This window comes from Bidens hawaiensis, unplaced genomic scaffold (assembly GCF_021521415.1).
Source record: "Bidens hawaiensis isolate Kalapana, Puna unplaced genomic scaffold, B.hawaiensis_p1.1 tig00043832_1, whole genome shotgun sequence".
Classification (NCBI taxonomy): Eukaryota; Viridiplantae; Streptophyta; class Magnoliopsida; order Asterales; family Asteraceae; genus Bidens; species Bidens hawaiensis.
Genome location: NW_027497775.1, coordinates 14,906 through 29,667, shown reverse-complemented (window position 1 = coordinate 29,667; position 14,762 = coordinate 14,906). Strand labels below are relative to the sequence as shown.

At 33.6% G+C, this 14,762-nt stretch overlaps 1 protein-coding gene across 1 annotated transcript; it reads right to left on the bottom strand.

The window, feature by feature from the left end:
• Window positions 1-4,439: 4,439 nt before the first annotated feature.
• LOC143594551 (SART-1 family protein DOT2-like) lies at window positions 4,440-13,556 on the bottom strand. Its single transcript, XM_077073831.1, has 12 exons — window positions 13,120-13,556; window positions 10,623-10,764; window positions 10,475-10,532; window positions 10,262-10,375; window positions 10,052-10,148; window positions 9,651-9,717; window positions 9,519-9,578; window positions 7,830-8,439; window positions 6,654-7,018; window positions 5,212-5,432; window positions 5,030-5,111; window positions 4,440-4,633 (listed from the first exon to the last, which is right to left on the bottom strand). The coding sequence occupies exons 1-12, from the start codon at window positions 13,554-13,556 to the stop codon at window positions 4,559-4,561; spliced, it is 2,328 nt and encodes a 775-aa protein (XP_076929946.1). The 3' UTR covers window positions 4,440-4,558.
• Window positions 13,557-14,762: the final 1,206 nt, after the last annotated feature.

The following is a 14,762-nucleotide window of genomic DNA, read 5'->3' as shown; positions in this document are numbered from 1 at the left end:
AACTAAATGAAACAACACAAACAAAGGCCATGTTCGTTCAATTGTGTTCTTACACCATGTTTATGTTCGTTGATGTTTGCTTGTTTATGTTTGTTCACTTTTAATACTTTTTAATAACTTTTCTAATCTTATCATACATCATCATCATCATCATCATCGTACTCAGTATATCCCACCAATAGCAAAGCTATGGTAGGGTCTGAGGAGGGTAAGATGTAGACAGCCTTACCTCTACCCCATAGGGATAGAGAGGCTGCTTCCGGTGAGACCCCCGGCTCGATAGTAGTTTTGCATCAAGCCTTGGACATAAAGCACATAGCACTCAATCATCGGGATACCGGCTGATTGGTGCATGTACCCTCGTCTTTCGGCTATCAAAACATAATCTTATCATACAAATTTAAGCAAAAATATTAACTATAATACAAAAACATAAATGAGTATTATGTGACCAATTTATATGTAAAATTAACATATGAACATGAATGTTAAAAAAAACACCAACACAGCCTTGGTAGACGGACCAAACCGTCAACACTGACCATTCTCAGTTAACCAAATCAAATAAAACATTGATTGTGTGCATTTGTGTTTGTGAACCACTGAACCGTTCACGACCAAGTTCATTTCCTTAATATACTAGCACGGACAAAAAATTTAACTCGGTTAGCTGTTCGTGAACCGTACGCTTGTCTGATTAAAGCTTAGAGAGCGAACATGAACAAGACCTTATAAATGTTTAAAAAAAACACCAACAAAAACTTGGTAGCAGGAGCAAACCGTTGACACTGACCACTCTCATTTAACTAAATCAAATAAAGCATTATGTGTGTGCTTAGTGTTCGTTCATTTATGTCCGTGAACTGTTCACAAACAAGTTCATTTCCTTAACAAACAAACACAAACAAGAAATTCGTTTGGTTATCTGTTCATGGGCATAAACAAGGCCTTGTTCGGTTAGTTTACAGCCCTAAAAGGAACAAATAATCTTCAGAGTACTACTTATCATGTCAATTATATAATTATTTTCAACCAAAACTGAAAATCATCGACGGCATTAGCTTAAACAGTAATTAATTTATAAGTAAAATAAACATATAAATATGAATGTTAAAAAAAACACCAACACAACATTGGTAGCCATACCATAACAAACCGTTGACACTGACCATTCTTGGTTAACCAAATCAAATAAAGCATTATTTTCGTGCGTTTGTGTTCGTTCATTTATGTCCATGAACCGTTCACAAACAAGTTCATTTCCTTAACGAACAAACACAAACCAGAAGCTTCGTTCAATTAGCTGTTCATAACATTAACAAGGCCTTGCTCAGTTCGTTTGCAGCCGTAATGAACAAACACAAACAAGAAATTTTATTTAGTTATCTGTCTGTAACATAAACAAGGCCTTGTTCGTTTCAGTTCAGTTCATTTACATCCCTAAAAGTAACAAACAATCTTCTCAACACTTAGTTAGCTGTTCGTAACATAAACAAACCCTTGTTCAGTTCGGTTCATTTACGCCCTCAAAGGAACAAATTATAGTGTCAAAACCTATATTTACTCATGAAGACGAACAAAACCACACCAAACTACTACTCATCATATCAATTATATAATTAATCATCAAGCTCATTAGTTTTAATTAACTGATTAGTAATAATTAAGCTGACCTTCAACTCCTCCAACTCTTCACGCCTTACCTCATACTGTATCGGCACATCCGCCAAACCAGAACCTAGGGTTTCAGATTCATCAAAGCTTCTTCTCGAATACTCCTCCTCCTCCTCCTCATTTTCAACTTCAATTTCCATAGGCGAAGTGTCCACATCATCATCACTAACCACCTCATGTACGTGTCCTCTGATCAACGGTGACGTCATCAAAGTCGTCATCGGAATCATCTTGGATATTGTGGTTGTTGCGTTCGCGTGGTACGATTTCGAATTGAGTGGCTTCAGAGCTTCGATCACTGTCTTCGTCCATGGCGGTATGGATTGAGATTGAGAGAGTTTGTTGGATTTTGATTATTATTATTATCGATCGGTATAACCCGACTGTTGTCGATCCCGAAACTAAAATTGAAATTGTCTTTTTTAAAGTAACTGCTTTTTTCTCATGCGTGATTTGTTGGGTTGGAAAGGTCAGTAAAACTTGGATGGTGATAAAATCTAAGTGTTCTCAGTTTCAGGCGGTATTGTACTGGAATTAAAACCAAATGTTAAACAAAATGTTATAAAAACTAAGGTGTACTAATGAGGTGGCGCCGGGTCGCTAAAACTCGAGTGTTGGTAAAACACGCCCATTGTCGATCCCAAAACTAAAACCAAAATAAAATTTAAACAAAATTGATGTTCGGTCGGTTTCCGTTACTTTCGTTACGATGACTGAACATTTGCGGATTAGTTTGGTGTCACCAAGTGGCCCAACAGGGTACTTGCGACACCAGACTTGTCCGACGCAGGTCGGTGAAACTCGAACAGTGGTAAAACCCAACTGTTGAGTCAGTAAGTCGATGTGAATACGGTTGGTTTCGGTGACGCGCGTTATTGTACGAGAGTTAAAACCAAATATAAAACCAAAAAAAATATAAAAATTGAAGTGGGCAAATGGAGTTATGACGGTCGGTAAAACTCTAGCGTTGGTAAAACCCGACCATTGTCGATTCCGAAACTAAAACAAAAAAGGATTGACTTCCGGTCGGTTTCCGTAAAATTCGTTATGATTGAGGACTAGTTCGGTGCCACCAAACGAACCAATAGGACACTTGAGACACCAACTTCTTATTTGTTATGTAGTAATAAATAATAAATATTATTTTTTTGTTAATACTGGAATATTTCTTTAAATAGTTACATGAATAATAATTTTGTTTTATTTGTTGAAATTGGAACAATTCTTATTTAAGGAAATTATTGTTAAAATTAGAAGTTCTTAAAATACTTTTTTCTTTTAACAACTTTTGGTACTATCATAATATTTAGTGAGTCTTTTTTGTGACGGATGTCTATCATTCAAACTGATTTTGACATTTCATGTCTGAATCACGCAGGAACACCATAAAAGAGAAAGCCCATCAATATGGAAAACCTCATCAAATCAAGTTTCGAACCTGAAACCTTAAAAATCTCAAATTTTAACCATCATCACCCATATGTTATTATACCAAAAGACCAATTGTTCTTAGTATGGTTACATGAATGGTAATTTTAACTAATCATGTTACTAACATAGGTTTTTTGTTAAAGTTTATTGATATAACGGTTACAAAATATTTCAATACAAAATTGAATGATAATCGAATATCTAGATTACTTTTACTGAGTTTTACGCAAAATCTAATTACTTTTGTCTCAATTAGGGAAAGTTTGTTACTGTTGTTTTGGTTAAACTAGACTCGCAACAAATAAACAATGTTATGAACCACCCGCAGCAGGACCAGATTGGTCGTTTTATTGTTCACTGGTTGGATCGGTTTTAAAAATAGGATGATGTAAGGATAATTCAGAAGTTAAAATAAAAAATTTAAAACAAAACAAGAATCTGCTTTATTCTTTTTATATTCGTGTATAGCTTTAATAACATACAAAAACTTAAATATTTTGTAGAACCTTTTGTAGTAAATGTAAAGATCAAGGTAGAAATACTTTTTTGTTTTTTAAAATTCGATCTGACCACCTGATCTGGCAGCCGATACAAATGTGGACATATTAAAGAGGCTTGACATGAACAATTATGAAAACACTGATTACAAATGCTAGCTAGCACCAACGGCAACAGATGATCGGATAGTAACTATGACCTACAAAACAAAAGATAGAACTATTTCAAGTTTAGGTCGCGTCATGGTTACAATAACATTACCATGGATTAAGTCTAGTCAATAGGTTCTTTAAAATAGTTACATTATAAAGCAATTACTTATTTATATTTTCTTAACGTAAAATACTTGATGCCTTTTATGTCTGAAGCTTATGTCAGGATAGCCTTAATTATTTGCACTTTCATAAACCTAAAGAACTTTTATTTGCACTAATATTAGTGATGCATTAATGTATTAAATTTATTCCTCCTGCAAGTCACTGAACATAAACAATAACATTAAAGAGTATTTGAATCATAATTAAACATTATTTAATGTCATTGTTCAGTGACTTACCTTGTAGGAGGAATATATGCCATTACCAATGTTTCTATTTGTCCAATGATCCAACAACTTTGATTCCTAAAACATAAACCAATTACATAGTACACAGTGTTACCGACGATGAGATTAATATTCAGATAGTATATCTATGCATCTATCCTTGAATCCCTTTTAACCAACTCAAATCGACCGAATCATCATCCACACAACTGAACCATTTGACCGCATCCTTAGCTTTCCTCATAAGGTTTTTTAATCTAATAAACCAAATAGTAAACAAAAATGATTCAAACAAACTTTATACTGTATTATATCTATTGCCCAAAGATTCCAACAAATGGTTTAACCTGAACATCAAGCACAGATCTTTACATCTTCAATTGACTTCCTGAACAAAGTCAAACGACATATTCAGGTTTTCGGCTTCTTCGGTGGGCCCATGTCTCCAGGTTCAGCTTTCCGCTTTATACCCAGAAAGTGTTCAACCTAACAAAAAAAAGTAGTTTCAGTCATCAAAAATTAAACCAGGTGTGCCGTGTACATAAAAACCGATTGTTCGGTTCCAGTGTGTAAATAACATTCAAACCAACCTTAACATTTAGAAAATATATAATATGTTATTTATCGAACAAAGTTTTTTTTATATAAAATATGATAGCTGTCACTTATTAATCTCTTAACTTTGATAAGTTTAAAAGATTGCTAACATTTTATTTGACCAAACATATATAATTGGAGGTATTAATTGAAGTCAGTTTAAATCTACTTACATCCAAAGCCAAAGATTAAACTATGATTATTTGATTAACCATACTAACTGAACCGTTTATGACCGAAACCAGAAGATTATGAAAATCTGAAAACCGAAAGATGTTTGTCTACCTTTCTATCGCCAAGCATTGGTGTCAAGCTTCCCGGAAAATCCTCCATTGTAGCAAAACCACTTGCGGGATCACTTGTTTGCCTAAAAAATTGAAAAAAGAAAAAAAAATAATTCCAAATCAAGTAACTAAGTATTAAGAACTTATTGTATTATAAAAGAATAGAGTGAAAGCAAATCTTACCCTGGTTTGACATGACCGCTAAGAACAAGATAAGGTGTTTTCATTTTAGATTGAGCTTCCCTCATTCTTTCAACTGACAATGATGGTGTGTCGGCATTTCTCATTTGTTTTATTTTCAGCTCTTCGTGATATTGTCTCATGCGTTTTTCTTGCTTCATTTTTCCAGGACCCTTTCCGTGAAATTTATGTGAAATAAGCCGAAAAGCTTCCTTTGGAGTCAACTGGTCAAACAAAAGAATCTCAGTCATTATGTTTATTAATGTTCCAACTAAAACTGCTAAGAGACTAAGAAAGTGTTTGAAATATTAAAAGAAAATAAAACATTATTATCATTAATATTTAATATTATTATTATAATTATTATCATTATCATTATTATTATTATTATTATCATTAGTAGTAGTATAAGACTATAGGTTGGAAGTTGGAACGGGCCAGGTCACATTTTGTTGACCAAAAAAACACATTTTGCCCAAGTAGGTTTTATCTTTTTCAAGTAACATGTTAAGTATGAATAAAAAAAGAATATTATTGCATCAATAATCTACCTTTTTAATTTAAAATATTAATAAGTTTGTATATTGAATTTAAATGATCTCACCACACATGAACCAGTAGACATGTTTGACACCAAAACTAATTTTGTGGTTACCAACAATTGAAAACAAAAACAATTAGTTCAAGTTGGAATTTTAACCTTCAGAATTGTTATTTATATTTACCTATCCAACTACCAAAAAGTGGCTATGAAAAATAAATAGTTGTTGAACAACCCAAATTAACTGTGATGAGCAAATATTTGACCAGTTTGTAATAAAAACAACCGAAACTGACCCACCCATTTATTATTTATAACAAAACGGGTTAAAACTGCCACATCTGGCTTAACTAGTTTTTTAACCATCAAAATAATTGTTATCTTATATCCCTTAAGGCTCATATCAGCAAATATCTAATTGTTATCTTATGGCCACATCTAGCTGCTAACTAGTTTTTTAGCCATCAAATTAGTTATTCTTATAGCCCTTAAGACTAGAATTAACAAGCTATATTCAACCACCCATTTATGATTGAGCAGGTCAAAATGGGAGAGTCAACTTGGGTTGTTTTATTACAAACGGGTCAAAAACGCCACCCATTTGTAGTTATTATCATTAATCATCAATTAGTTTTTTAACCTAGAAAACCGGTCTTGAATCATCAACTACCAACCACCTAAGTAGTTATTAAAAAGAGAAAAAAAACAGTTGTTAGCCAACTTAGCCATATAGCCCAAAAAAAAGCTGTCATTAGCAATATTGACCCGTTTGTAACAAAACGACCCAAATTGGCCCACCCAAATGTAACCAAACGGGTCAAAATTACCACATCCAGCTAACTACTTTCCTAACAGATACTATAACTACCAAATCAAGAACATTAATTAGGAAACAAGCACTCACAATTCTTCCATATTCATCAGTCCTCTCGATCCGTATCTCCTTTTTATCATCATTTTCACTAACAATGCCAACAAGCTTGCTCTTTTTCTTGTCCATATTTCTACCACCCCATTCAACAGTATCTTTGAGGGTCCCACGGTCCTTAAGTAGCCTAAGTGCACCGGATAACCCTTTTCCAAGAGAACTCTCATGAATTGTTTCATCTGGTTTAACTTCTTCTTCCTCATCTGCCATTTTTTCATCCTGTATAACGTCTTTCACCTCTGTCCAACCACCATTGTTACCTTTTTGTTCTTGATCTGGTGGTGGTGATGCTGCTTTATCTTCCTCCATGAAAACATCTTCAGCATCAGGGTTATGATCATCTGTAAACATTAAGAGCAGAATCGTAAATACGACAAGTTGCAATGTGATAAATACAACTTCTTTAATGTTGTCTGGTATGCATGGAATACGTAACTGAAATAGCTTAGAATTAGTTCAAACTGAGAAATACGGTGTACATGTTATATATTCATCTGTAGATCAATATTTATTTAAATAATAACTTTAACTAAAATAAATGAAAACGTCATGAATTACAAAGTGTGGTTGTATACCAAGAAGCGGTAAGTTAGGTCGATTTTAGTTGAGTATTTGCCATTGACGCGTCAAATGGGTTAAGCTAAATGACTTTGACCAAAAACAGCATGGGTTAAACAAGACGAAGTCATCTGTATAGTGCATCCATATGCTTAAAAAAAATCTTAAAATCACATGATTAAAATAATGTACAATTTCATTGACAATTATCCAAACTTAAAGCAAGACCTACAAAATACAACTAAAAAAGGCTAAAAAAAACACAAAATGCAGACACATTATAGTCATTTCTTAAAATTTGAAAGATTTAATCATGCACATAAAAACCCAAAAACTTTTGTGCAAATTTTGACAAAAGTCCATAGGGCGTTCTCAAAATGGCACTTTTTCATAGCAAATAGCTTTTGTAATCATATTTAGCACATTGATTATTTAATAAACTTCAAAAGAAAATTAATCCACACCAAAAAAAAAATATCCTTTTTGACCCAAACCCATTTGACCCATCACCCAACGCCCCACCCATTTTCCAACCTCAATTACACAAAGCTAAAAACCTTGCAGCCTTAATAGGGTTCAACACAAATAACATACCTTCATCAAGTTGTAGGCCCCACACAAACTCTTCCATCTCTGTAAAAACCACCTTATTTTCTTGTGACTCCCCATTATCCACATCAGCATTCTTACTACTAGAAGAAGCAAGCAAAGCAATTGTGTGTGGGTCGGATACTGGCCCCTCATCATCTTGCTTTTTAAGAGCAAGTTTTCTAGCCCTTTGTAAAGATTTGTGAAGATCAGCATCATCATCACCAAACACAAAACCATCCTCATCTTCTTTCTCAACAGTAACAGTTTGCTCCAGTCTTAGTGCTTTAGATGCTTCATCAGCTTTCATATATGCGGACTTGAATGCCTCGTTTCTCTTCTGTGCTTCAGATCTTTCTTGTTCTTCTTTTTCGGCCTGTCTTTTGCCATTGGCACGTGATCCAAGGTCATTCTCACCTAACCCAGCTGACCTGGCTTCTGCCTCAAGGGCTTCGATGTCTAACTTGTCTTTTTTTCTTAGCGATTTCTTTTTCTTGGGCTTTTTGAACTTTAGCATCTCTTCACTAGTGTAGTAATCTGTGGAGGCGGTTTTTACAGTTGAAGTAAGGTCTTCAAAATGTGGGGTCACAGATGCACCCTCTATCCTTCTTCGAAGCTGCAAGTTAAAGCATAATTATTAACAATGTTATTGATTAGTGAAACTTATGTTTTAAATAGGGGTGTTCAAAACCGGAGATCCGAAATATCCGGACCTTTCGGATAGTGAATTTTACTATCCGAAATTTCGGATATCCGATCGAATAGTGAATCGGATATCCGAAAATCAAAAAAAAAAAGAACAATTAATAATTAACTTACAAATCTCAAGAATCTAAGCTTTTCCAATCCAACAAATTAAACAAAAATTGTTCAAAATATAAACAAAGAAACAAATAACAAACAATCCATTGTTCAAAACAAACAATCTTTTTAAATTAACATCTTAAGAATTAAAAGAGAACAGAGATGAGGTCTGTGGTGACGGGGACGAACTGATGAGGGTTGTGGTGACGACAGTTAGACAAGGGCTAGAGGTGGTGAGTGGTGACGGACTGATGGTGAGACGACGGGGGAGGTGGAGCTGCTGCTGTTGGTCATCTGGTAAAGATCTAGTTGAAGTAAGAGAATAGAGATGAGATGAAGGCTGGGAGTGTCATGGGATTGAAATAAGAAAAGAAAGGATAACAATTTAGGTTTAAGTCATAATATTTGATATATAAAATTAAATTAAAAATATTAAACTTAATATTTCGGATAGTTCGGATATCCAAACTATCCGAAATATCTCAAAAACTCTATCCGAATCCGAATTTTCGGATATCCGGGATTCAGATATCCGAAATTTCGGATATTTCGAATTTGGATTTTTGGATATCTCGGATTCGGTTTCAGATTCGGATTTTTTGAACACCCCTAGTTTTAAATGAGTTATTAACTTCTAATATTTGTTTCTGTCTATTGTAACTTGTATGTTTATGGTGATCAAGAAGCAACACACCAAACATTAACATATTCTACTTTTCAAATTAAATATAGTTGTTATATACTTAATATATGTGTGTACTTGCATAAATCAGACCTACGAATATGTTATGATGTATTAGTTAAAGAAAACCAACAAAAATTACCAAATCTTAAAAGCTAGTACGTAAGCAGCGGTTAAGAATCAAAGAGTTAAATATGCAAAAAGTTTACCTCATTCAATTTTTTTTCAGCTTCACCACTGAAACGCCCTCTTTCATCAAGAGTTACACCCTGAAAGAAATTATATGGTCAAGAAAAAAGGTTGCCATTTAACATTTAATTTAGTTATACCATAATATTCACCTCATTCACAACCGGATCATCATATTGTGGAAGCATTTTCTTTTCAAATCCAATATCTTCGTTAAACCTACAAGGAAAAACAACCAGAAAGCAAATTTAGTCTTTAAAAAATATTTCTAGGAAAATATAAAGGGAAAATGGGCCAGTTGAGTTGGATAACAGGTTAGAAGTTATAACAGATACTCAGTTGACCCTGAACACATCTTGTCCAAAAAACCTTGTATGTTGATTAAAAATAATATAAATTTAGTGTTAGATATTTTAATATTACCAATTTAACCTGCTAGAAACATAATCCAAACCACCCCATTCACAAAAATAAATAAATAAATAAATAATAACAGATCTAGCTGCACCTCTACACGTATAAAAAACTACAACAATTCAACTATTAAACTTACTTGTCATCATAAACTCCGGTTTGTTTTTTAGCAGCCTTATAAGCTTCATTTCTCCTCTTTTGTTCACCAATTTCCACATTCTCAAGCATATCAACCCCTGGTGTATACAATGTAAAGTCGCCTTAGGATATCTGAGTCCAGCAGAAAACCACTAAAAGATGACAAAAGGTAGAAATAAAAACTAAGTAAAAAATAGTAAAACACACTTACCTTGGTTAATATCACCATCAGCAAGTATGTCCTGATCTTTCAATGTCAAAACAACTGCACCACCTTCAATCACCTTGTCAAGACCATCAAGAACTTTAAATCCAGCAAGATCACCTGCCAAAACAATTTCAAATAAGCTTTGAAATGATCTCAATGGATAATAATGAGTGAAAATGGGTAAATGTTTTGTATAAATCAAACAAAAGACTGTACGAGATGAATGCTTGAGAGTTGGTGGCTCGTCTTCATCATCTTCTTGAGTCACGTTATCCTAAATATTAACAATTTGAAAATGATTAGATGCATAATATAAAAAAAAGCCTGATTTACATATGAAAACATATCAAGGAAAACAACTAACCTGCTCCTCAAAGACCTTCGAGAGATACACCGCTTTCTCCCTTTGAACATTCCTTTTCTCTTCAAGTTTTCGGCTTTTTGAAACCCACGATAATACATCTGAAGCCTCTTCTGACTTTTTCTTCAGTCGTTCTTCCTTCATTCTAAAAATAATAAAAAGCACATCGAATTTAATAAAAAAATCCATCTGAAACCGACAGAATAAGACGATAACAGTAGTCTAAACATGACACAAACTAAAAAACAAATCTTTTGCCAAGCAGTTTAAAGGATATTTTAAAAAGAAGCCAAGTTGCTGCATGTCTACATCATAAGAAACCCAAAACTAAATCAGTAGCTTAATGCAAAAAGCAATGCAATGATAAAGCTACTACTATCTTGTTAGTTTCACGAAGCATAAAAAATAAAAAGATTCCTAAAAATGATTTAACAAATTTTGATTTTATGTAACTAAGCTTTGAAACTCTAAATTCCATCAAGTAAATAGCAAACCAAGAAAGCATTCCCGTGTTCATTATTCAGTTGGAAACAAATTAAACCAAAATTCGAATTCGTTTCAGGTTCAGTTTTGAACTACGGTACCTGAATTTTGGTCAGTTTCCAGTTAATAACGAACAGTGATTTTATAGCAGTGAGCATTCAAATTCTAAATACCATCATCTAAGCCACTAGGGCTGTAAACAAACAGAACGTTCGGCGGTACGTTTGTTTATGTTCATTCTTTAAATAAATGAACAAGAAACTTCGGCGGCACGTTTGTTTACGTTCGTTCTTTTAATAAATTAACAAGAAATTTCGTTCAGTTAACTAAATGAACAAATGCGAACAGAGGTCATGCTCGTTCAATTGTGTTCGTGAGCGTTCGATAATGTGTACCATTATGTCCGTTTACATCCATTTATGTTTGTTTGTATATATCTGTTCACTAAAGGCTTTCAATCTTTTTAATGACTTTTCTAATATAATCACAAAACAAATATATATATGACTACCACATGATAAATCATGTGTAAAATTAACATATGAATGTGAATCTTAAGATAACACCAGCACAAACCTGGTATCTAGACCAAACCATCCTCAGTAGTGAAATCAAGTAAAACATTGTTTGTGTTCATTTTTGTCTGTCTGTGAACCGATCACAACAAGTACATTATCTTAATGAACGAACACGAAAAAGAAATATCGTTCACTTAGCTGTTTTTAACCGTTCGCATGTCCGGAAAAATCTTAACAAACAAACATGAACAAGACCGTGCTCGGTTCGGTTCTTTTTACAGCCCTAGTCACATGCTACTTGATGATGCAGATAAACCAAGAAAAAACTAAAAACTGTTTCTGTCCTATAAGTTTCATGAAGCATATGCCAAAGAAAAGGATTCAAACAACTTTTGATTTTATCGCAGTGAGCATTCAAATTCCAAATTACAACATCTAAACCACTAGTTCTCACATGCTGCAAAAACACTATAAAATTAGGTAAAGTTACTACCATCCTTAAGTTTCATGAAACATGCCAAAGAAAAGAGATGCTTAAACTGTATCAAACTTTGATTTTATGAGTGTGTCAGTTCCCATCATCTAAACCCTACAAAATTCTGTAAATACAAACGAACCGAACATTGGGCAAACTGTTCGGCAGGAAGTTCATTTGTTCAATAAACGAATGAACATGAACAAACACAAACAGAGGCCGAACCAAGTATTCAAATATACGAATTTTCAAAATCGAAGCCAAATCAAATAAAGCATTGTTTGTGTTAATTTCCTTAATTAACGAACACGAACAAGGCCTTGTTCGGTTCTTCTACAGCCCTAGACTCACATGCTACAAATGATGCAAATAAAACTAGAAAAGGAAACTAGTAACAAATAATTTTCAACACTGTTTAAAACCAAAAGAACCAGAATTTGAATTCATTTCCGGTTCGGTTTTAATCTACCTGAATTTAAAGTTGGTTTTCAGTTGATAAGAAGCATTAATTTTATGGCAGTGAGCATTCAAATTCTAAATTCCATCTAAACCTAGTTATCAGCATGTAGAAAAAGAAAAAACTACTAACAAATGTTTCTCACCTCATAATACGCTCCAGTTTCCATCATCTAAACCCTATAAAACGCTGTAAATACAAACCAAACCAAAATTTGGTGAACAGTTCATAAACTGTTCGTTTGTTACTTTGTTTAACAAATGAATGAACATGAACAAAGCCTTGCTCTTGTTCGATTCGTTTACAGCCGTAGCCACTCACATGCTACAAAATGATGCAAACAGCAAAAGTAAAAACTCGTAACAAATAATAAATAATTCTCAGTCGTAATCCATTTCCAGTTCGGTTTTAAACTACCTGAAGCTAGTTCGGTTCGGTTTTCAGTTAATAACAAGTATTAATTTTATGGCAGTAAGCATTCAGATTCAAAATACCATCATCTAAACCCTAGTTATCAGTCATGCTACAAAATGATAAAAACTAGTAACAGATGATAATAATTGTCACCTCATAATTCTCTCTTGAATATCAGAAGAAGCAGAGTGCTTGGATCCTCCATAGTCAGGCTCAACATTATCCTTCACCTCACCGTCTTCGGAATCCGATTTGACCTCCTCATCCTTATTATTATTATTATTATTCCTACTAGTGACTTTATTATTATCCCTAATAACTCTATCCTTATTATTATTATTCTTCTCTCTACCTCTATGTTTCTCACGATCTCTATTATCACGTGTTCGATCCTTTTCCTTCTCACGGCTATCAAATTCATCCTCCTTTCTTCGATCTCTGTCGTTGACTTTTGATTTCTCACGGTCGCGTGTTCTGTGGTCGTCTCGTCTTCGGCTGCTGCGGTGTTTGGTGGTGGTGTCGTCTGTGTCGGATTTCCATCGGTCAGCGGTTGGATGATCGTCGCGTCTGGTGGTGTCAGATCGGTCCATAGCCAGCGAGAGATAGAGGTTAAGGTTAAGGTTATTGTTATGGTTATGGTTATGGTGAATGTGATTGATTAATGGATGAAACAAACTCTAGGTTTTGGTCGATGGATTGATGGGATAAAGGGGGGGTTTTGTGACGTATGAGTCGGGTCGGGTCGGGTCGGGTCGGGTCGGCTTTTTAGATCCGCCTGTTTTTTATTAGTGGTTTGGGCAGAGCATTGTGGAAATAAAATCAATGTTTTTTTAAAACGGGTGTTTTACTTGTTTTGAGCTGGGTTTAAAAATTATGCAACTGGTTGGACGGGGTTGTATCGAAAAGTTCAAGCGGATTGAATAATTTACCCGGTAATTTTATATGCACGCAACTTTCAATTTAAAAAATAGCCCAAAAGTACATGATTTAATAATAAACATAATTCAAAAGATAATTCATAATAAAAAATAATATAAAAGTACTTGATTTTCAAACAAACTTTTTTAAAAATAAAAGTGTGCAATAGGTTAATGATATAGTTTACTCGTTTACTCGTTTGAATTTTTTCTATTAGGCTAAAAATCATTTTAAAAAAATATGGGCAACAAATAAATATCAAAAGTCTATTGGGCTTAAAACCGACATGCCGGTTTACTCGTTTTAATTTTATTTGCTAGGTTAAAAATTGTATATATACTCACTCATCTAAAATAGTTCTATAACTTATTTATCGGAATTTCCAAATATAACGTTATTGAGTGGCTTGATAAAATTAAAAAAAAAATGGCTCACATGACATTTATGTGTATGTCATATGGAAAAACTATGTTGCTTTAAATGTATAGTTAGACTAGATTAGATATGTTTTAACATGTTTCTTTTATCATATTTTGTTTTTGTTTTAATGAGGAAATCTTTTTATCTATTTTCGAGTGATAATGTCTATTTTTTATTTGTGATTCAAATATATGATAACATTTTCAAATTTGTTTTAACTATAACTACATATATTGCGAATCTCGACCCCCACATGTTCTCCTATGTTGCTTTCTAGATGCACAAAAAATCTGATGAGACTCAATTTAAAGATTTAGTGACCCGATTTGAAGAAAGAAAATTATATGAGTGACCTAATTAAAACCCTTTTGAAGCTTGGTTACTATCTAATGAGATATTCCGTTAAAGAAATGTAAAAAAAGATATGGAATCAAATGATGTTCGGAAATGGCCAAAAT